Here is a 22525-nt window from a genome sequence, read left to right on the forward strand (position 1 = left end):
ACCCCCCCCCCCCCTACATTGGAGTCATCCTCAACAACCTTGCCATACTCCTCCAGGTGGTTACAAGTCCATTTGACAAAACATTTTAATTTCTTTTTATACAATACACCATATTAAGAGTGTAAAATGCATCTGATCATTTAGCACAATTTGACTGTTTAGATGCAACACATCTATACCAAAATTCATTCTGCTATTGAATGACGAGTCTCTCAGCTCACACTCTGTGATTATGGTGAATAAGCAAGCGCCAAGCTCATTCAGCTGATGATTGGATAAATAGCTACAACCTTCCGCTATTATCATACTACGATTAAATACTCTGGAAATGTTATCAGTATCATATATAAATTAAGGGGTGTATCTATCTCTGTCTCTCTGAGATTTGAACAAATATATGACTGATACTTTGTTGCACACAGAAAAATAAGCCTATAGCCTATGCCTGGTACTACCACTACTGTAGCTATGACTTTGCAATCATCTGCCAGCAAATAGGATCAACATGGGGATCCCTATGTCATGGTACAGGCAAGAATTGCTTCCATAACACTCTCAAAACATTGACTTCTGGAACTGGTCCTACTTGAAACACATCCTCCACCATGCTACCTGAAATTTGATCATGCAATTAAGGGCAATTATGCTAAGCCACAGAATCAAATTAACACATGCAACTGGTTGAAAGTTGTTGCCACTGCAGACGCCAACTTTATTCCCAGAATTTCTTATTTTCAATACAAATCTGATATAGCATATATTTATTAGTGACAAAACGCTTGTTGAGGAGGAACGTAGGCCTAAGCTGCATGCATTCATTATATCATTTATGGTTGCCTAACACAGCACTGCTGTAACCTCGACTTCGACATAAACATTAGTTGGAGTAACTGACTGAGCACGCCTTTGCAAGGTTGAAGTTCGTTAGGCCTTTATCCACTTTTCTTTTCACCTAGAAGGAGAAATTGACCTAGGATTTATAAATGGTTATTGTTTTGTATCTACCTTTCTCGCAGACCTTGCAAGTAAATCTTAACGGATTTCTGTGATCAGATACTGGGAAATTTTCACAGGAGGAGTCTTACTTTCGCCACGAAAGAGCACACCAGTTACTGTATATGTACGTATCTATAATGTGCAAAGCCTAACAGATCAAAATAGCCAACATGCATACATATTCGACTGACAGTCGTGAGAGTATAGAGTATAGGACATATGCAAATTTTCCCACGTGATCATTGCATTAAAAAACACCGAAGAAACTTCACCGTTCAAAAATCGCCCAGCTCAAGTGAAATCAGAATGAGGTTGTTTTCGCAAGATTAGATTTATCTTTGTCTTCAAACAGCTGTAAGGAAAACTGCTATCAAAATGTTCAAAGTAGATTTACAGTACTGTCGAAGAGAAAGGTTCAATTGAATTGCAAGTCACCCCAGCAATGACGTCCAAAATACCGGTAATTCGATAAACACTTTACCCCTACCAAGTTTTCCGTTTCCTCTTTCTTTCTCCTTTCCCTACCTATTTCATAAAGTGGACTCATTGATCTGAGCGAAGAACTGCAAATCACTCATGCAGTTCACATAATCCTAGTAATCTCTGAAACAAAGACTTTGCAACTTCTGGCCCATCGTGATGGGCAGTAAAGTCCTATATCAGTTTTGATTTACGCGAGCGGTCCTGTTTTTTCTCGATTGAATTTCTTCATGTGTACCGTGCATGGCCAAATCAGATTGTCGGCGGAATGTGACTCGAAATGTGGTTAATGTGGCAATAGTGTCGTCAAGTTTGAGTTTTGGGTCCTTCCTTGATTCTGTTGTCGTCACAAACCATGGCAGTCATCGGACCAGTGCAGTCTAGCTGGGGAACAGGGAGGGGACAACCACCCAGTATAGATCAATGTGTCCGGCCCTACCCCCCCCAAGGGCGGCGGAACCGGGGGGCACAGGGGGCACGTGCCCCCCCCCCCACTTTTCCTCAGGTTAAAAATGTGCCCTTTTTCTACATAAAAATTGAGGAGTCTCAAGTTTGCAAGAGGCCAGGGAACCAGAATGAACACTCGGGAAGGGCCGTTTCCAGCCATCTGAGGGGTTTGTAAAACCAAAAATTTTCTTGTACGCTCCGCGCCAACCGATGGTGGCGCTCCGCTCAGATAGTCGTGCATACAACTTTGCAAATCCTGGCTACGCCGGTGACTTTTAATGAATTTCCGTGGGTCAAACTCAAAGCTATTTCGAATGGAAAAAATATGTTAAGATATTGACAAGAAATAAACTCTAATTCGGAAGATTCCTACATTAGCAACTAGCATGATTTCACCTCATTTTGTCTCAAAAGAAAACTTGTTCCTTGTTTCCCAATTTGCACATTGGATATTGCAGTGCTAGTATACATATTTTCCTTGAGGGGGAGGGGGGGGGGGGCGTGGATGGAGTGATGTTTATACGCAAATAAGATAATACAATAAGAGTAATAAAGGGTACTATATATAAGGCTGCATCAGTCCAATCGAATTTCTGCAAAGTGCCCTTTGATGTCGGTGCCCCCCCAGATTAAAAGTGCTTCCGCCGCCCTTGCCCCCCCCCCTCCCATTTGTGTCAACTACATTCACCATAAGTAAAACACTTCATAACTTCGTTTTAAAGACTGATACTAATAAAGTGTTGATCCATACAGATCTGGGTCACTGCTTCGTCGGAATACCGTTTTTGCCATTTTTGGTATTAGAGGCAATGGCTGAAAGTGGATCAGTAGTTATATTATATACCTCTATAACATGAAACAATTTGCATCTTTTAATAGTACTTATTCTGACTCTCAGAATATTATTTGTGGTGTACCCTAAGGTTCTATTCTAGGTCCATTACTTTTTATTATTTACGTAAATGAATATGTCATGTCTCAAATGTAAGTTTTAATGTTATCTTTGCTAATGGTACAAACAATTTTTTTTGACGGGGAAAGACTTGAAAAGGATAGAGGACACAATGTGTTGTGAATTACAAGCTTATCATGATTGAGTTTCTGCTAACAAATTGTCACTTAATGTGGGCAAAACTTATAACATTATTTTTTAGTAACAAAAGTATAGTAAAAAGTGATACAACATAACATTTGCATTCACAAGGTAGATTATAAACATTTTTGGTGTCATTATTGATTCGAGATCAACTTGGAAAAGACACCGATTTCCACTAAGGTTGCTAAGCTAGGGAACTGGTATTCTCTCAAATTTAAAACATTTCATTCCAAAATGTATTCTTCGCTGTTTTGATCAGTACATTAACTTGTTTACCGCACAGTTGACATACTGTCTGTGGTTTGGTGCATACCGTGTTCTCCTCCACAATATTTTATTACTTTTATAAAAGAAATCAATTCGTCACGTATCACATGCTAAACACTGATCATACTAGTAAGTTGTTTTCTTCTCTAAATTTGCTCCAGTTTGTTGATCTCATCAAGGGCGTAGGAACCGGGGGGCTGGGGGCGCCAGCCCCCAGTGAAAAATATGGGGGCGGAAGTATCATTCCGCCCTCCCCCCCCCCCGCTTCGCAAGTCAGAAAACCCCTTTTTCATTTCCAAATGAGAAAACAAATTCATTTGGAGCACCAAATTGCATCTGAGGCCACCTGGAAATGCAAAAAAAAAATCCAAAGGGGAAGGGGACACCCCCTCTCCTTAGACCCCTCCCCCAGGCCAGCCATCAGTCTTCAGCCCCCCCCCCTCACTCAAAAGTACCTTCCTACGCCACTGGATCTCATAAATGTCAATATATAGCTACTTTTAATAATTAAAAAATATCTATTTGAGATGTTATACGAAACGTTTTAGTTGCAAGTCTCCAGTCCCAGCCCCACACTCCAACTCCCTACCGCCCAGGCTCCCCAACCCCACACCAAGAAAGGATCTCAATAACGCAGCCACTTGTTAGTTATCAGGCAAATGACGGTTTAGTGTAACTCAATTACAAAAGCCAACCACCATAATATATACATGCGGGTTAGGTGAAGCAACTATAATTTTGTGGGGAACACGGGGATACAGGATCGGCCAACCCCCACTCCCCCTCCCCCCCAACTTAATTTCGAAAAAGGGAGGCGCTTCTCCTCACTTTTGCAACTAGGGATGTACTTATCAGTAGTCATTCGGCTGGATCTCTTTTAGATATCAGATTATACGATGCACTTGCTCAATTTGTCCGCTTCATGTACCTCATAACTTCCGTACGGTAAAGTCAAAAGTTTTAATACTGAAACAATGGCAATGTTAACGGATTTGTGGAAATTACCTTTTGAAATGCCTTAATTAAGTAAAGAACAAATATTTGGAAATGTCGATAGTATACATATCCAGACATCGAAATACAACGTCGATATTTCGATATATATATATGACAGTCAAAATACTTAGAAACAATTGCAACTTTTAGCAAAGTGGAAATTTGAGGAGATTTGATATTATGAGATAAAGTAATCGATCTTTGGGCAAAAAGTAAGATCATTTTATATAAAAATTCGAAATTTTGACAAACAATGTAAGTCGAATATATATAGGGTAGTGGAAATTTTGGGAAAAACTCATTCAATAGGAAATTTCGTTCAAGTTTCGGGGATAAAAGATAAGTGCGTTCCTCATAGAGATATATATGCCTAAAATAGACAGTTGAAGATACTAGATAGTCTCATGTTCCATTGATCACCGCAGCATCTACAAAACTTTCTGCTGGTTAAAGCCCTCAAGCCACATCGTTTTTTTTTTTTGCCCATTCAGATGGGGGAGGGGTCTGCTTTAGTTAATACTCTCGATTAAACGGCATGTACGCTGATGTTAGATTTTTTAGGACATCCTCAAAATGTTATTGTTTGTCGGTTCATCCCACGACTAATGGGGAAAAGAAAAAATTAATCGCTTGCACTAGATGATGTTCGATAAATACTGAGTGTTATTTGTCAGTTTAGGAATTACTTAAACTTAAACTGCAATTTTAAGCAGTGAAAGGTTTTGACATTGTCCAAGTATCGACTTGGAAACTGCGGCCAAGCCAAAATTAAGGACAAATAGAGGGCGTTTTCTACATTCAACACCCAAAGCCGTATATTTAGACGGCTCTGTCAATACCATATTAAATAGAGGGCGCTTTCTACATTCAGTACCGGTACCATAGATCCGTCCCATGACCAAACTATTAGCATGCCGTGATGATGACGGACGAGCGACATCCATAGTCCGGTAGCAGTGGATTACTTGACTGGGTTGGTGAGGGTGGGGCGAGACTTGGAAAAGGAGGCTATGTTTGTGACTGGCAGGCAAAATGGTCTATTTTGAAAGATTCTGAATTTATGGAAAAGCAATACAGGCCATGCATTTTCGGATAAAAAGTGCTCGGCTAGTAATTACTCTTGCCTTATACAATATTTACCCCGCCACTTTTATAGAAATCAGAAGATGATAACTGAGGGTATTGACACAAGTTCGTAAAAGACTGAGAACTTAACTCAATTTATAAGCCTGAACCGTTCAGCTATGAATATTCTCTAATAGGCCTATACAAGAACGTGCTCAAACTTCGTTATAAAATCACGTATGATCAGTTCCAATGAGAGCGTATCCTCTACTCCCGCCAAAATTGATTCGGGTAGGACTCACTGCTTTTTTAGTTCCTATGCGCGAATCTTTGGTTCTGTAAACCGCCTTTAATGTTTTTCTTTCCAATATACAACAGAGTCCTTCTTATGTCATTCTTCCAACCGCTATATCATGACAGGTATCGAAGTTACTTTTAAAACATAGGCTACATGAAGGGGTGGGCCGGTCAATTAGGATTACAAATTTATTGTGTGCCCTGTTATTTTGCTTCTTATAGGGACATGAATCCTGGGTGAAGTTATGAACCAATGCATTTCTTTGATATTTCCCCACAATTTTACAAAATGCGGATCAAAATGTAAGAGAAAACTAACTGTCTGCCGCCCTACTGGTAAAAAAGGCAAAAACCCTCCGTATCTCGTTAAAAGTATGGTTAACCTGTTCAATTTGACGGATAAACGGTTAATTTTCTTTGCTACTTCGTCTCGAATTCCGACTTTGTAAAACTCCCCTCCTCACCCCCCTCCCCTCCAGGCCTCCTCTAAGCACACACACACATATCGTATCACAGACATACATAAACACACACATAGCACACGTTTCTGCAATGGTGACTTTCGATCTCTTCCTTTAAAACCCATCTTCACTCTTTTTTTCGCTGAACCATTTGATCCAGAGGATTCCGTTACGATATGGGTAGCTCTGAAATCAACAATGCAACTACATTTGGGCCGATGATCCACTTGAGAATAGCTGTGCATCTGGGCCCCTGCACAAGACATTATTTACAATGAGCGCCATATGACGTAACTCGAGGCTGCTGCCATGGCAAGCTATCCAGCTAGCTAGGCCTTCTTTACACATCATAGTACGTGCATATGTACAATATCTAGTGAAGTAGCAAACAAGTCTACCGGATATTGCTTCCGCCATTAAAAGAGAACCTCTTTTCACGATACAATCGTTTGATGTACTTGGAACTGGGACATTGTTCGTTTTCTAGTGACTTAATCTATCGTCTTAAGGGACTATTTGAAGTTCTTCGAGTTGTCATGGATTTCAACTCCAACATAAATTAATCTGTATCATTCCGCATTCACTGTCGAGCTGGTTGTGATTAGGTATTCATTCATCAGCAAATTACCAGAAAAATCCAAAATGGCGGAGACAGACTTAGGAAGCAGTCTGACTTCTATGGACTGGTTACCCAAATTAAATGCCCGAGGGGGTGTTTTGGCGAATGGGCAGCCTGGTAAAAACGGACAAGGAAATGGGAGTGCTTTAGATCCATCAAAAGGAACAATTCCTATGCGAAAATCACCTAGTTCACCCCTCGATACGACAGCGACTTGGGACGAAAGCGGTCAACAGCACAGGGACGGCAAACCACCATATAGCTATGCTAACCTTATCACTTTTGCAATAAATAGTTCTGAGAAAAAACAAATGACATTAAGTGAAATATATAACTGGATTTGTGATAATTTTCCCTTTTACAAAGAAAATGGTATCGGGTGGAAGGTGAGTACTATTAATCGCCTTTTTTCCAGTGTCAACAGTCACGACAACGGTGCCAAGCAACAGTACAAAGTATCTTAACATAGCATAGGCTACATCTTAATACATACCTATGTTTAGCACTTGATTTAGACCTAGCCCCTAGGCTATGCATAACGTTAGTACTAAGTTAGCAATTATATTGAGAGCAAACCTAGACCCTGGGTCTAGCCTACAGTGACACAGCCTCAGTACAGGCTACAAGTGGCCCCTATATAGGTTAGTCTGGGCATGATTATCGGCCAAAGCTATTTTCCTGAGAAGCATGGACAATACCATAAACTAGCCTAACAACATACTATGGAGTATGGTGTGTAAGGTTTCTTTGCATGTTTCCTGTTCTGCATTGGTAGATACTAGTTGCTGTGTTCATAAGTCAAATTGTTATAACTTCTTCAATCCCACAAAAGCAGCCAGAGTTGCCGTGGTGAAACTAGGAACTTCAATTTTGTATGATTTGAGGGATTATTTGATGGATTTTAACTGAATTAGGCCTAGGGTAGGCCTAGGCTATGTATTTAACTTCCAAACATGCACAAAGTTGGGGAAATATTTCCTTGCTTCAAGAAGCTTGACTCCTGACATTCCCAGGTATAATGCTTTCTAATTTTGAAGGAAACTGTTCAAACCATCAATGAAATCAATAGCTAAAGGATAGAACTTGGTCTAATTCTAAAAGACTGAGCAAAATTAGCAAACCATCATCATTACAATCCTTCAAAAGATCATTAATACTCTTAATAATGCAAATTTAATGTATGCCATCATAGTAATCAATGTTAGGCTTCCTTAAAAGTGGTAAGTGATCATTTCTCTACATATTGGCCATCCACACTTTTAGAACTTTACAGTTTTCTGTTTGGCCTAATGTTAGACATACTGTACCATCATACTAATTAATGTTAAGAGACTGAGCTTAAAGTCTGCCGATTTGGTGATTTAGCTATTTGGATTCATGACCAATGCTCTTTTGAGTGTCTTTCTTCAGAAATGAAGGGGTTATAACATGTGACAACTAGCCCCTATAATGTTCACCAAATTTTAACTTTCAGTAACACAGCCAACCAGGGTTTTAAGTGCTTTCATAGTATGCTATTCTCAAAGTCAGTATTTATACATGATAATAAGTGGCATCATCTTTGGGCAAAGTAAACTTTCTGTTTTAAAGTCTCATACTGTACATATTGCATATTTTGCCTGTGCATCTTTTGATTGTGACCTATACCAAGTTCTTCAGTAGTACAGTAGGCCCATGTCTAGAGACACGCTATGTACAGTACATAAGCTTCATAATGTGTTTATCAATTGATTGGCCAGTTTCCTACAGTAGGCCTAGTAATAAGTATTTTTGGCCTAGGAAACTGGCCAAGTTGGGCTAGGCATTGTCTCATCTTGGTCTTAGCCAAAATGAATATGAGGCCTTAGTTGATTTGTAATTTAAGTTCCTTCGTGCTGTTACATTTGAAGTTGGTGCCTCAGACCAAGTGCAGTATGCAGTTGTGACAGTAGCTGCTGTCTGTTTAGCTTCTTGATTCTAGGCATCACCTCAGATGCCTAGATACATGTGTTTAAAGAGATTTTATACTGATTTGAACTTGTTAGATATATGTCTACAATGCTAACAAATTACAAGACACTTATAAGTACCTCTCTGGTAATTGTGGTGTATTCTTACCCATGATGTTCACAACTTTGTAAGAACCTTGTGGTCTCTTTGTTGTTGTTACACAAGTTGATCAAGCCAGTCTTTCAATGAATGTAGGTACCATCAAGCAAATTCTTGTTTTTACATCACTAACATTTGTTTGCAGGGATACCTATTATTTGTTCCAAACCTAGCAAGCCAACTTACAGACAGCTCTTCTCTGAAGCAAATGAAGGCAGTGTTGTCAACTTTTGAACTTTGCAAAAGTTGTACATGGGAGTAAAGCATTTCTATGTTATCAACAAAGTAAAATAGAATGTTCAGTGTAGTCCTGATGCCTCTTAAAGGTGAAATTTAAACTTGTACTCTCTGTCAACTTGCTATCTTGCTGTGCTACTGACCATATGCCCCATTAAAATTGTATTGGTTGCCTTGTGCTTTACCCCCTCCCCCCTACATTTTGTCACTGACCATTGGATCTAATGGGTAAGCAACTCTAGTAAACTACAGTAATTCTCTGCTGAACCGTCTTCTGTACCTTGGGATAATTTGCAGGGTTAAAATCTCCAGGAATTCTCTCATGTGAAATTTTAGGATGCTAAAAATTGGGGGCAATGGTGGATGACCTTTAACCTACCCAGGGAATAATTCAATACTTCCAGATATTATACCAAAACGTTTCAGGATTTCATTCTATAGTATACATATAAGATATCTAGATAATTCTACAGTGCTGTGTTCAAATGTTGTCAAAGGAATTGTATAGTGAAAAATGGGATCCAGTCCTTTCAGCCATATCATTCTTAACTTCCCCAGGAAATTTCCATCTCAATTGTCCCTACTCCCTGCAGCCCCCCGAAACGGAAGTGCCGCGATGACTTTACAGCGCTCATCGTTCTCCACTGTTCAAAATATATTAGATCAAGTTGCCGGGAGGTTCAAATATTCACTTCTCCTGAATCCTAGGATGAAAAAATTCCCAAACTACTGTAGGACTGTGGCGATGGAAAAATCATGGATTTTTTTGCATATATACCCAATAGACTGCCACTAAAAAATTCCTTTTAGCTTTTGTAACTCTCTCTTTTTGGGATAGCTATCTGACCATTGTGGATGACACTTTGACATGTAGAGATGTTGCCTGCAGTCTGCTTAATTTGATGTAAAAATATAAGTATATCACCAGTGAGTGGGTTTTCACCAAAGGGTTTGAAAATTATGTTATCATTTATATGGATTAATCAAACTTAATATCTCTTTGGCCTATATAATTTCATTCAATGCTACAGTAAGTGGTTGTTCAATGTCACATTGTACGTATGTATGCATCAATAGAGCAATCCCTACTGTACTTTCTGTTTTAGCTAAATTGTAAAAGAAAGAGCAAAATGTAAAACAAGGCCAAAGCAACCACTACCAGCCCTTGTTTACAGTCTGTTTGGTAATTTGAAAAGCTATCGAAACAGATATTAAATTTGCATAATTGTGTCAGTCTCAAATACCATGTTAAACGCTACAAGCTGTTGGTAATACCGTCTAATATGTAAGTTAAAGAACATTGGACATTTACAGTGTGATGGCTCAGTTATATCTTGTCAACAAATCTACAGGTACCAACCTATTCAAGTATTCTCATGTATATACCACGTAGCGAATCACACATGCTACTGTATTCTTCCTAGGCAGCCAAACACCTGTGCCGCATGCCAAATTAACACACCATACAGTAATTGGCTTACCCGTGACACACATGGTTTGTACACTGAAGATATTGTAAATGTCTGGTCTCCCCCAAAAATTGTTCAGTGATGAATGAATATCCCGACAGACGACGTGTAAAGTCAATACGTTTACAACCATTTGTGTCTATAACCAGTCAGAAATTGTCTGGCTACAGGCTTTCAGATTAGCTTTTGAAATTAGAGCATGAACATAAGTGTAAGAGAGAGTCATGTTGATCAGTAGCTCTGTAAGTAGGTCACTGCTTGAATGTTATTTGTATGTTCTGTCAAGTTATGTTGTGGTTTAGCAAACACCTTTAAAGAAAAGGAGTATTATATGTATGGAACTTGGAAGAAGGTACTTACTTTACTTGTGTGGAGGCAGGTAAGTTTGTTACCAGTATATATATATCTTATAATTATAATATAATTATTATATATTATAATCCAGAACAGTGAAAAACTTCCAGCCTCCACCGGGATTCGAACCCGGGCCTCTCGTTTTATATGCGGACACCCAAACCACTAGGCTATGGACGCTGATTGTATGTCCAGGGGTTCGAAACATGAAGGAAGGTTGTAATTCCACTGAAGGCGTTTGTCACCTATATCGAAGTTTCGAAACAATACTAGTTCTGTTTTTGGTGACATATTTGCCTTACACTAGAGATCAAACATGATTCTAACCAACTCGAAGTCATTCATGATTCCTAATTCCGGATCTCGAAAGAGATACTTTGAACGGACTTTTGTTAGTGAAATGGAGGTAAACGACCAAGGCAAATGAATATAATTGAAATTGTAATGAGTTGGAAAATCCAGAACAGTGAAAAAACTATACAGTAGCTTCCACCAGGATTCCAACCCGGGCCTCCCGCTTTATATGCGGACACCCTAACCACTAGGCTATGGACGCTGAATTGTATGTCCAGTGGTTTGAAACCGGTAAGGGAAGTCGTAAATTTGTATGTATATATAGTGCCATCAGGTACAGTGTCATATGTTCTTGAGAACTTGACAATACTTACCAAGTGAACTTCACTCCTACCCACTGTATTACATTATGTGGGGCTATTTTATAGGCTCGGGTGAGTGACTCACATATCGCTACAATATGTTGGAGTCAAAATTTCTGCGACTTTGGGATAATCCTGATAAACATGTTTTTTTGCTATAAATTAACCGAAAGTATTCTGTTCCTCTCCTACAGCAAAATTCTGAAAGGTATAATCATGCAATTGTCACCAACAGAATATGTGCAACAATATGCCAATTTGGAATTGGAATATTATGTGAAAAGTGGTGGAGGGTGATACCAATTAATTTTTGTGGGGGGAGAGGGAAGAGGGAGGGGGAAGGTGGGGTTGTTGGTTACAATGCTGTCTAAATTTGATGTAAAACAGTTAGTCTTTAACCGGATGACCGGTGAAGCAAATCTTGGTCGTCCAAGCAGAAATGAAAAGTTTCTCTGCAGCACAGTAAGTTTTGGAAGATCCAGCATGATCTGTAGCAACAGTATCTTCATACAGTCTGAACGTGACTGCATGATTCATCCATACTGCCAAATCGCCATACTTTGGCTGCCCACATGCTCAGATTCCATGTTGTAACTTACATTAATAAGTTCATACAGTAGCTGGTCACATGATTGCAGAAGTCACATTTAATTTATCACATGTGGGTTAAGTCCTGGAGGGTTTCAACAACTTATGCCTGATGAGATTTCTAGTTTAAATTATATTGAGGATTAATGAGATTATTATTATGTGGGCTTTGGAAATGTAACATTGTTGCCTACGCTGACTGTAGATCTGTAGATAGACCGTATACTACCAGTCTGTGGACTTCTATGGACATAGTAAAGTAATATTGCTAGACATTAACCCATATATATATATATATGGGAATTTGAAACTGGAAATGAGACAGTTGTAACCAGTGTATCCAAACATGGCTTACTCTCTGTTATGTTATAATACAGACCTCATACATGTAGAATAATTCTTCATCAAGGAAATGGAAAAATTTCAAAAGGATCGATACTTCTGCTAGTGCTTGCGAATTCAGAATGCTTACTGTATTTTTTACAAAATCCGTAAAACAACGTAAAGCGAAAAGGATTCAAGAAGATGACATAGCTCCGTTGGAATCACATTGGTAAGCTTCAGAATGGAACATTCGGAAGAAAAATGGGTGTGTGACTCGAGATTAGTCAGCATGGGGCGCAGTGCAAATATCTAATACCAATTGTTGTCAAGTCTGAGCGTGTGTATACATGTATAGGAGACAAGTAATTTTCGTCAATGTTTTTATAACCAAACGGTATTGTTTGATGGTATTGAAGTCGAAAGTTATGGTAGACAGCCAACAGTTAAAATCACTGTCCAGTATATATTTGTGTTAGGTTTTTACAAAAGATATATACTGTACGTGCAACTTCAGTATTCGGTATTGAATCTAAAAACTAAATATTCAGTGGTCCCAGGATTACAGTACAGTAAGTACTGTTGATTACAGCAGCACAATAGAATGATGAATGTATCCAACACTTACCTCTGCTATAGTATTAATTAAACCAACCTTCAGTAGTTTTTGCCTCACTGACAATTGCCTTGACAATCTTCAGTAGGTTGGTTTATAGAACAATTGAGCCAATCAGCAAGGGGTGAGTCATTAAAAATTGTGTAACAACACTGATTGGAACAAAACCAGTGAGCACTAAGGTACCCAAAGTCAGGGCAAGTTCCCTGGGACAACCAGGTGTTAAAGTCTTGTTTTTTCAAAGAGCAAATTTGGTTATCTGAAAGAATGTAGCAAAATAACCAAGAAATGACCACTTTATACACTGTAGGAGAGATGTGTAAGTGTTGTGACCAGAACACCAGCTTTGAGGTAGTAAAATTCCCCTTTGGGGGGGGGGGTGAGTTGATCAGAGGCCCACCACTTTGTTTTTGTTGAACATTACTGTATTTCAGTATCTCTGAAGTGATGGAGAATAATACCAATTTTTCATTTTCCCTACAGTATTTGGGGTATTTATTTTACAATACAATCTGAACTTGATGTAAACAACTAGTACAATTTGAAATTTAAATTTGTTAATCTGTTCTGGTAAATTGTTCAGAGTTTTGCTGATTCATGAAACTAGTTACATTTTAGGGATTACAATTATATAGATTTTTTCTTACTTTCACTACAAAAACCAAAATGGCCACCTTCCTTTATGCAAAGTATTTTATCTTCTTTGTTTGGCTACCCATAGAGCAATTTCATAACAACATTTAATATTTTGTTCAACTTCTCACTTGACCTTCATAGTTGTTGAAGGAGGACCCTCTGGAACTCCCTGGAAATATTGGTTGTGGAAAATAATCCTATCAATCAACTGATTTTGTTGTTGGTGGGTGGAGGAAGTGGATTGGGATTGAGTGAGAATGGGTGTTGATTGGATGTCATTTGGGATGACAGTAAATATGAAAGTATGCAAATGACTGTTAAAACATACAGTTATACCCTCTCTCTCCCTCAGTTATTCATCTGAGCTTCGCCTGAAGATTCCTACCATTGTTCCTCCTCTGCCTTTATTACTCACTAGCCTGGCATTGTCATGGTTTATAATTAGCGCAAGTTTAAATAGCATCCACATTAGACTGACAGTTTTATTTCCAGAGATTATGAAAGCTAATGGGCAATTATGCTAATAGTCTTCCGACATTGTTTTCAGTTCAATCAACTGTCATTGCATGCTCATGTATGTTTTCAAACTGAACACCATTTGTCCTTGTTTATAATCAAGGATGGTGCCCCTCGCCGAAAGCTCATCTGACGGTAATACATAGATTTGTGATTTACTGCGGGAGGAGAGATGTACTGTAATAACGAGATAAATAACTCTGGTTCTGCGAGAGCGTGATTGTAGGTACATGAGATGGATCTGTCGGGACGTGTGTTTTGTATTTGGTGTGGATAAAAATAAATTATGTAATGGTGATATACATGGTTGAATACTTAGCCAAGCAGATAGCTTAGAATGCTCAGTTATGAAAGGAGAGATCAGTACATCTGCCTGCGAATATATACACGTCCAATTAAGGTTTGTATCTCGACCAAAACAATAAATATCGGACACCATGTTTTGTTTTGAATTTGTTTGGGCATCTCTGCGAATGGGCCCAAAATTTGAGGAAAAGTAGATTGTCATGATTGTGTGATTAATATTTACTACACACTATTGACCAAAAATAATTGTAGCATTAGGAAACAGTTAGTTCATGTTTATCATGGAATGCATAATGGAACTTTAACCACTTACAAAAAAAAAAAAAAGAAGTTAAAACAAAAAATTGACTTTCCTTCACGACTTTTAAACTTGACCAAAATATAGATTAGTTGAGATTTGGTTTTGTGTTATCCCCCCATAGTCTTAACATTAAAAAAAAAAAAAAAAAAAGTAACAAAAAAAAGTAACAAAAAAAAGTAACAAAAAAAAGTAACAAAAAAAAAGTAACAAAAAAAAAAGTAACAAAAAAAAGATAGAAAAAGTCATCTTTGACTTCCTTTCAGAACTTTAAAACCTGACCAAAAGATAGATTAGTTGAGATTAAGTTTTGTGTTATCCCCCCTGAATTCTTGATTGTCCTTGCAGTGTTAGGATCTTCCCCCGAAAGGTAGAACATGATTGCTGGGTCTGATCTTGACTACGCCAGATTGTCCCTGGGTACAAAGTTGATTGTCCTCGCAGTACTCGGATCTCCCTTGCGTAGTCAAATGTGAACAAGGCACCAGTGTCTGGTACTAGTAGTTGATAAGTTGTGGAAAGTAACAGATTTTGTTAAGGTGTTACACTAAATGCTACTTTTGAAAAGTCGTGAGAGACATTGCATCCGAAACACAACCAGGCATGAAGCCGGTGAAAACTTAGCTTGGCGATGCACAGACCAACGGTATCTAGGAAACTCTGTTAAGGTCATTTGGGCTATTTTGTGTAGCAGTTATTGTAGGGCATTAAGGCAATCAAACAGATTGAACTAACATAGTTTCCAAATGTCACTTCAGTTGAGAAGCACTGATCAAAGTTAAGAATACAGCTGAAGTCTTCATGATAACTTTAAAGAGATATTCTGGTAGCTGAAAAAGTTGATAAATAATCAGCAAAATTGCTGCGCAAAGTTTCTGCAACTTTTAGGTCAAAACTTTTTCAACAGTATTCTCATATATCAGTTGGTATGGAAAAGATATCATTTTTTTTTCATTTCAAATTTGGAGATATTTGGTGAATGCAGCTGGCAACGACATTTTGGCAATTGTGCTGAAAAACATGTTTGTTTTCCCTGTCTAATGCACTTAATATTCACAGATGAAAATGATTTTTCTGAAAGAAAGTTTGTGTGTGGCATGATGGACTTTTAAATAATAGAGAACATGAGCAGCTAATATAGCAAGCATTCCAAATGTATCACTTTTCAAGAACAAATCAAGAAGATTGTAGTAGGAAAGTTAAGCTTTTTGAAGTGCTCAGATACCAAGATGACATCACAAGCCACCCACTGAGATCCCACTCCCTGTGAGAGTCAAGTGTTTAGCCCAGGGGTGGGCAACCAACGGCCCACAGGCCACATGCGGCCCGTCAGTGATTTTTTTGGGGCCTGTGAGATGTCTCAAGAAAAAGGAAACAAATCAATCTATTTTACATCATCACAAAAAAAACGAGCTAGCTGCTTAGAATTTATCGGCACTAATGCTGTCAGGTAGGCCCATTATCCCCATTAATTATCAACTGCACTGTATTGACATTATGTTTTTGTGAATACAGATTAAGTACACACACCTATTGCTTGAAGGTTTAAAATCAACAGTAGGTCGTTGGTTAGGTGCGGCCCAGTCAATTTTTCACTCCTTATATCTGGCCCATTTATCCAAAAAGGTTGCCCACCCCTGGTTTAGCCAGTCAAAATGAGTAACACTCAGTCACTCAACGATATCGAAAGTCGGGCAAAAAACAAGACATTGAGATGTTGTTTTCAACTTATAGTGTGGAACATTTATCTCTTGAAGATACAGTAACTGTATGTATTACTTTTGCATGGGACTGGAATATATATATATATATTTATTTATGTATATTCCTTTAAGGCATGTTCTCATATTAATGATTTTTACGCAGTCTGACAGTCTCGTGACCCTTTCAATAGTACTTTGACTTCATTCACTGTAAAAAAAAAAAAAAAATGTGTTACATTGTCTTTGTGATATATTTGATGAAATGTTGCGGTTTATTTTGGCTACGATATTTTTTCAACGATATGGGTAAATCCATTGGAGTGGAAGTATTTTGAGACTTAATGAAGTATATAAGTAGTTGTATAGCTCTTTGAACCACAGAAAAGGGATTGCAAGTATTTGTACAAATATTTTTCAAATATCTAGTGCTTTGATTTGACCTGGCTGGTACAAACCAAAGACTACGGTACCGTTCTATCAATGGGACACTTTTTTGTGTACTTTTTATACCACTAACTGGCACTCCCCAAGTACAGTTACATGTGCATGAATGACTTGAGAATCCATTGATAGCAAAAATAAGTGTTGTTAACTAGTTTTTAGGGTTTCAAATCGTTGTTTTGTGTTGAAATAATATAAGAATATAATACCGGTTATGTGAAGTATTTGCCAGCCAGGGTTAAGAATTGAACACACCTGCACCAAGAGAAAGAAGATCCAGGAAGGTGTACGGTATTTTTAGAACACAGAAAACGGCTTGCATTTACAAGCTTTGTTAGCCACAGTCCTGTGTATCTTTATAAAAAAATATTGCTATTTTCTATGCAGAAAATAGGAAGAAAAAATGCTAAAAATGCCTTTAGCATCAAGGTCTGCTTTGATTTAGTCATCAGTTGATTGTGGAACTACTTTATGTATGGAACCAATTATTGCTTGCAAATACTCCTCTTATCTGTCTCAGACTCAATTTATGCACTCCAGTGAAACCTACTGTAGCTTACAAAAGTTAGTAATGTTTTAGCAATGCGCCCCCACTGACCCACTTGTGAGTCACATTCATGTTCCCTGTGTAAAGTAGAAATACTTGAACTTCTATGCACCTTGGGTGTGGTAGAATGAAAAAGATATCACAGAGCTCGTACATTGTTAATGAAGGTTATCAGTTAACTGTGGGTAAGGTAGATTGAGAGTGCTGTGGTTGTGAGGAGACTGGTAAGCTTGTCTCTCTTAAAGATCCAAACCCTGAAAGTGTTAGGATTGGTGAAAAAATATTGAAGGATCCATAATTAAACGTACTAGTTGGAACCTACATCGTAGATTGACAAACCTAGGTTATTAAAAAAAAAATTCTTTCTGTTTAATCAGGGAACTAAGTCTGCAACCATCTTTCATGGGTTCATAACTTTTTTCTTTCTTTGATAATGGGTGTACAAGGCATAGTATTGTTGCTTATCATACTGTACCCCTACTACTGGGCACTCACTTTGTGTGGCTAGCTAGAGAGTAAGGTACTGTGTATAGTGTAAGAAAACGTTGAGCTGTTATTGGCATACATAGAGCAGCGGTTTGCACACTTTTAGGCCCATCAACCAGAATCATCCATGAGTACTGAGTCGTGACCCACCAGACACCCCCTCCCCCCACCCATCCATCAGAATTGATGCTTAAATTGCATGAAAAGGAAAATAGGCTAAGAGAATTTTCGGCTGTACCCCGTAGTTTGTATAACATTTGAGTACCTATGGATCATACATTACTGTATCATACAGAGATGCATGTGACTGAAGTGTGTGGCTCTTAGTTTATTCAAACCTGTTAATGCTTGAGAAAACCTTTGAATCTTAATTTGCTTTTATTTTCTTTCTTTCTTTTCAGAACTCAATAAGACATAACCTTTCCCTTAATAAGTGTTTCAAGAAGGTACCAAGACCTAAAGATGACCCTGGAAAGGTTAGTTTAATTTGTTTCATTTAGTTCATGGTAATACCTGATTATCCTTTAAAGGTCTACATACAACTGTTAACGACATTTCCTAATCACTCTAATACTGTAGGCATTAGAAATCATGTAAATAGCTGCAACTCCCATCAAAATCCATCAAAAGATTGACCATTTTACAAGTCTTTTCTTAATTCTAGCTTTATTTATGAATAAGCATGATGATGCACATTGATGATGTAAAGGAATTGACTGCCTAATTTTCTGTTATGTTATTCCTTTGTTTTTACAAACATTCTTTTCAAGGATAATGAACACAGGTTTGAGGCCTAAGGCAAGTTTTTGAAATATTTTGTCTTCTTTGAAAAGAGGAACATCACATTATTCAAATGATATATGTGGGCTTGTAATTAGGGATTAACTTGTAAAGGGCTAAAATAAGAAATTTTGATGAGTGTTTGCACATATTTAATGAGTTTCCTAGATTTATGAAAACTTCAATTGTGTATATCTTGGAAAGGAAAAGAGCTTTTTGAAAAATTTCAAGAGACTTTGCATGATATAATCACACACACCAAATGTACTGAATATGGGGCAAATTGGCTTGGTGTCCCTTGAATTTTAAAATAGGTTAGAATATAACATTGAGACAAAAGTATCCCTGTTAAAATAAAAATCTTGAGCAGTTATTAAACCCTTTGAATGGTACTTTGCAAAAGGGTGCAGTTAATAGCCTGTGTGAGAGACACAGAGTTGTAATGGGTCACGTCCTGAGTCAATGTTACCAGTAACACCCCGCACTTGGGTTGAGTCTGTGGGAAAAATGCACGGCTCCAGCGATGACATCGTTACAACACTTTTACAGGTGTGCTGCTGGTATAAAGTATTCATGTCAGGTACTTTTGGGAATGATCATAATTCTGTAGGAAAACTCAATCTTAAAGTGAAACAAGAAAAGACTTTATAGGTTAAAAAAATAAAAACCCATCTAAAGTATATAAGCGGTATAGAACAACAACCACCCCCCCTTCCCACCATCTCCCTCCACACCCAAATGATCCATGAGTTCTAATTAACCAAGCCTCACAAATTTGCCCGGGCTGCAGAATATTGTAAGGAAATTAGAGTGAGGTGGAGGTACCGTGCACTGCTGTTTACATTTTATCCACAAAATGTATTATGCATGATTGGATTACTATAGAAAGTAGGCCAGGTAACCATAATTTCAAGGAATGAAGCACTGAATGTTTGACTATAAAAGATACTTTCCCTTAAATACCAGTATAAATTAGAGTCACATGTCTACAAATTCTTAAGTTTAAAATCTTTAGGATCAGATATTGTTTGGTTAACGGTATCGTCAGACAGTCTAAGCTGTAACGGTAACGGTTGCCTGTGGGACAAGCAGTTCACTTTCATACACCAATTGCACTATTAATAAAGTTGTCACAAAATTGTTCTGAAACTTGTGAAACAAAAATCCTAAAATATTAAAATATGGTTGCATCGTTTCAGTTGCACTCACAAAGTAATATCTTGGTTAAAGAGAAAACGTTGGATTGCTTAAATTGCATCAAACTGTTTTGGAAAGAAAAAAATTCCCTTAAAGATTATAATTACCTATAAAAATGACTAGTTTTACATTCAGCCCCGGTTCTTTACGAAATGCAGCAGAATAACGTTTGTCGGAGGGATGGCTCTGTGAAAGTAGTCAGGAAAAGTGTGCATTTTCTATATAGTAAGTACTACACACTGTCATAGTGTTTAATGTGTAACCACAACAAACAGAACGGAAGTTCCAACACAATGTACATCATTAAACAGTAGGTGTGGGTCGGATTTGCCCTTTGAGAATTACTTGGAACTTTCCAATCTGGTGCTCAAATATTACTTCACCTTAAAAGACCTTAAAAGATTATCTGTTGTTACTGTATGTTTGTCGGGCACACTGTGTGGTATAAACACTACTAAAAGGAAGTGGAATAAATGTATTATTGATTGGACCTACTGTAGATAAAAGAGTCCAGACCAATTATTACCTCTTACCTGTCTCCATACGACTAAATGCATCTTTCCCTATCTACCTAATGTACTGAAGAATTGTGTCAGTGCTAAGTTTCTTTAGGTTCCGAGACCCTTGCTCCACATTTCCTTACCTGTCTCATATTTGCATGTGATCTACCTGATCTGCATAAATTAGGTGAGGGCTCAAACAAATCCAGAACCATCTTGTACTTGTATGAAAACTAACAAATAATTTTGAAATGAGCTGGAACCATGATGAAGGCTTTGGAATGATACATTCGAGAGAAAGAGGGCATTGATTTACCCGTGGTGGGTCAGCGTTAGCACAGTGCAAAAAGCGGATCATGTCCCACTCACCGTAGCCTGTTGTGTAAGTTTGGACTATACCATTCTATAATAGGTCTTCGTAGCGTTTAACAATTTGGTAAGAGGTCTGCATAGCTTACAGATTAATAATGACATAAATAATATTAATTCACTAAAATTAAAGTAGATTAGGGATGTGAAGCGTCAAACGAAAAAACAACGACTGTATTAGATTCTATACACATGCAAAACACCCCTACTAAATAGTGGAATATACCAAACAGCGACAAATGGGACATGATCCCAAAAAGCTACTAATTGTTGAAAGCTACAGGCTGTACAGTAGGAGGGTCGTGGTGTTCATTAATATACAGATCAGGTATTGTCATTCGTAAATACCCCAAGTCAGTAGGCTTTAGTCCTCTCCCCCCCCCCCCCACCCCTCCCCAGGTACTTGTTCATTCATATGGACATCTCTGAAGGCTTAAAACCCATTTCTACAGGTGTGTTGTGTGTCTGATCAAGTCTAGATTTATTTTGCATTTTGGTGAAGGTTTGTCTGCAAACACTTTACTTTGTAATTTCTCAACAGGTGCTTCTACACATAATAAACCACTCAGCTTTCCTCTTGAAAAATGATCATGTTTGTTTTATTTCTAATCAACAGACTTCTAAGAAACCCTGTCCAAGTACTGCCCTTCAGTGTAATTTCTTGTATCACTGCAATTCAAACACAGGCTACATTTCAGTCAGAGGCTGCAGTATTAAATACAACCCTCCAGTCAGGTTAAAATATGTACATGGTGTTTGCATACATACTGTATATATATATATTTCTTGATTCCAAATGCTGTTTATGAACTTCAGTAAACGTTCTGATGCAGGTTAATAATACATATATACAAACTGTAGCACTGCTCAAGAAGCATGAGTTTTTGGAAGTGTGTTAATATAGCCCAGTCCCTGTTTAAAGAGTACCACTTTATACCATTTGCAATCTTTGTCTCAGTGTTCGCAGTGCATTTCGTACCATATTGTCGCACGTAAAAAGAAACAATGCAAAGACAGATCCCCTTTAAAATGGTTAATAAAACACTGTGGGGGTGTGTGCTGCCATCATACAGTAGACTTGATTCAACAAAAAATAGTTGTGATGAGAAGATAATAGTTTAGGCCTCATTTCCTGGGTGTTCCCTAGTTATCCACCTACTACTACTGACTGAATCATCACTAAGGTACACAGTATTGTCCGACAATTGATATACAGGTACAGAAGGCTACTCGTGCAAGCACCATCACCAAAATCTGTTCAGTGGTTGGTACTTGACAGTGTCATTTTAGTGGCTGTGGAACAGGAATCCTCAGAGAAATGTATCAGTTGACTTCACTTCAAAAGGAGGGAGGGGGCAGGGGGGGGGGAGATAATAAAAAAAAATGCTAACAATATTTTGTTACATGTATAGGGAATGGCTGAAGTTCCTGTTTGAGAGATTTTCTTCTGTTGGCATATATCTGTACTGTTTCAAAGTTTCAGTTTGAGACTGTTTCCATGTTGGTTTTGTAGTATCTACAATTGTCACCAGACACTGAAGCCAGCAGTGTATCAAAGTTATATGGCTTGTCTACTTTGTCAAAGGTCATAGAGTTGCTGGTTCCCAGGAAAATGGATCTTCTCTTGTGCAATGGAGGGACCAGTTGACCACTTTTGCTGTTCTTATTTGACCTTAAATGACCTTAAATGATA

General features: G+C 38.0%; 2 protein-coding genes across 4 annotated transcripts in view; one reads left to right on the top strand and one right to left on the bottom strand.

Moving 5' to 3' along the window:
- LOC139976418 (GRB10-interacting GYF protein 2-like) overlaps nt 1-1157 on the bottom strand; it is a 40236-nt gene extending 39079 nt beyond the window's left edge. For both annotated transcript variants that reach the window (XM_071985127.1, XM_071985128.1), the window contains exon 1: nt 1006-1157. The gene's annotated coding sequence lies outside the window, so the exon portion shown is untranslated. The remainder of the gene's footprint in view (nt 1-1005) is intronic.
- Nucleotides 1158-6266: 5109 nt separating this feature from the next.
- The window catches only part of LOC139976473 (forkhead box protein J3-like), a 46134-nt gene continuing 29875 nt past the window's right edge, over nt 6267-22525 (top strand). The window contains exons 1-2 of one of the 2 annotated variants that reach the window (XM_071985245.1): nt 6267-7110; nt 18388-18462. In XM_071985245.1, coding sequence (XP_071841346.1) covers nt 6748-7110; nt 18388-18462 — 438 coding nt within the window. In that variant the 5' untranslated portion in view covers nt 6267-6747. The remainder of the gene's footprint in view (nt 7111-18387; nt 18463-22525) is intronic. The other variant, XM_071985244.1, reaches the window with a different exon arrangement.

Source organism: Apostichopus japonicus, chromosome 11, assembly GCF_037975245.1.
Source record: "Apostichopus japonicus isolate 1M-3 chromosome 11, ASM3797524v1, whole genome shotgun sequence".
NCBI lineage: Eukaryota > Metazoa > Echinodermata > Holothuroidea > Aspidochirotida > Stichopodidae > Apostichopus > Apostichopus japonicus.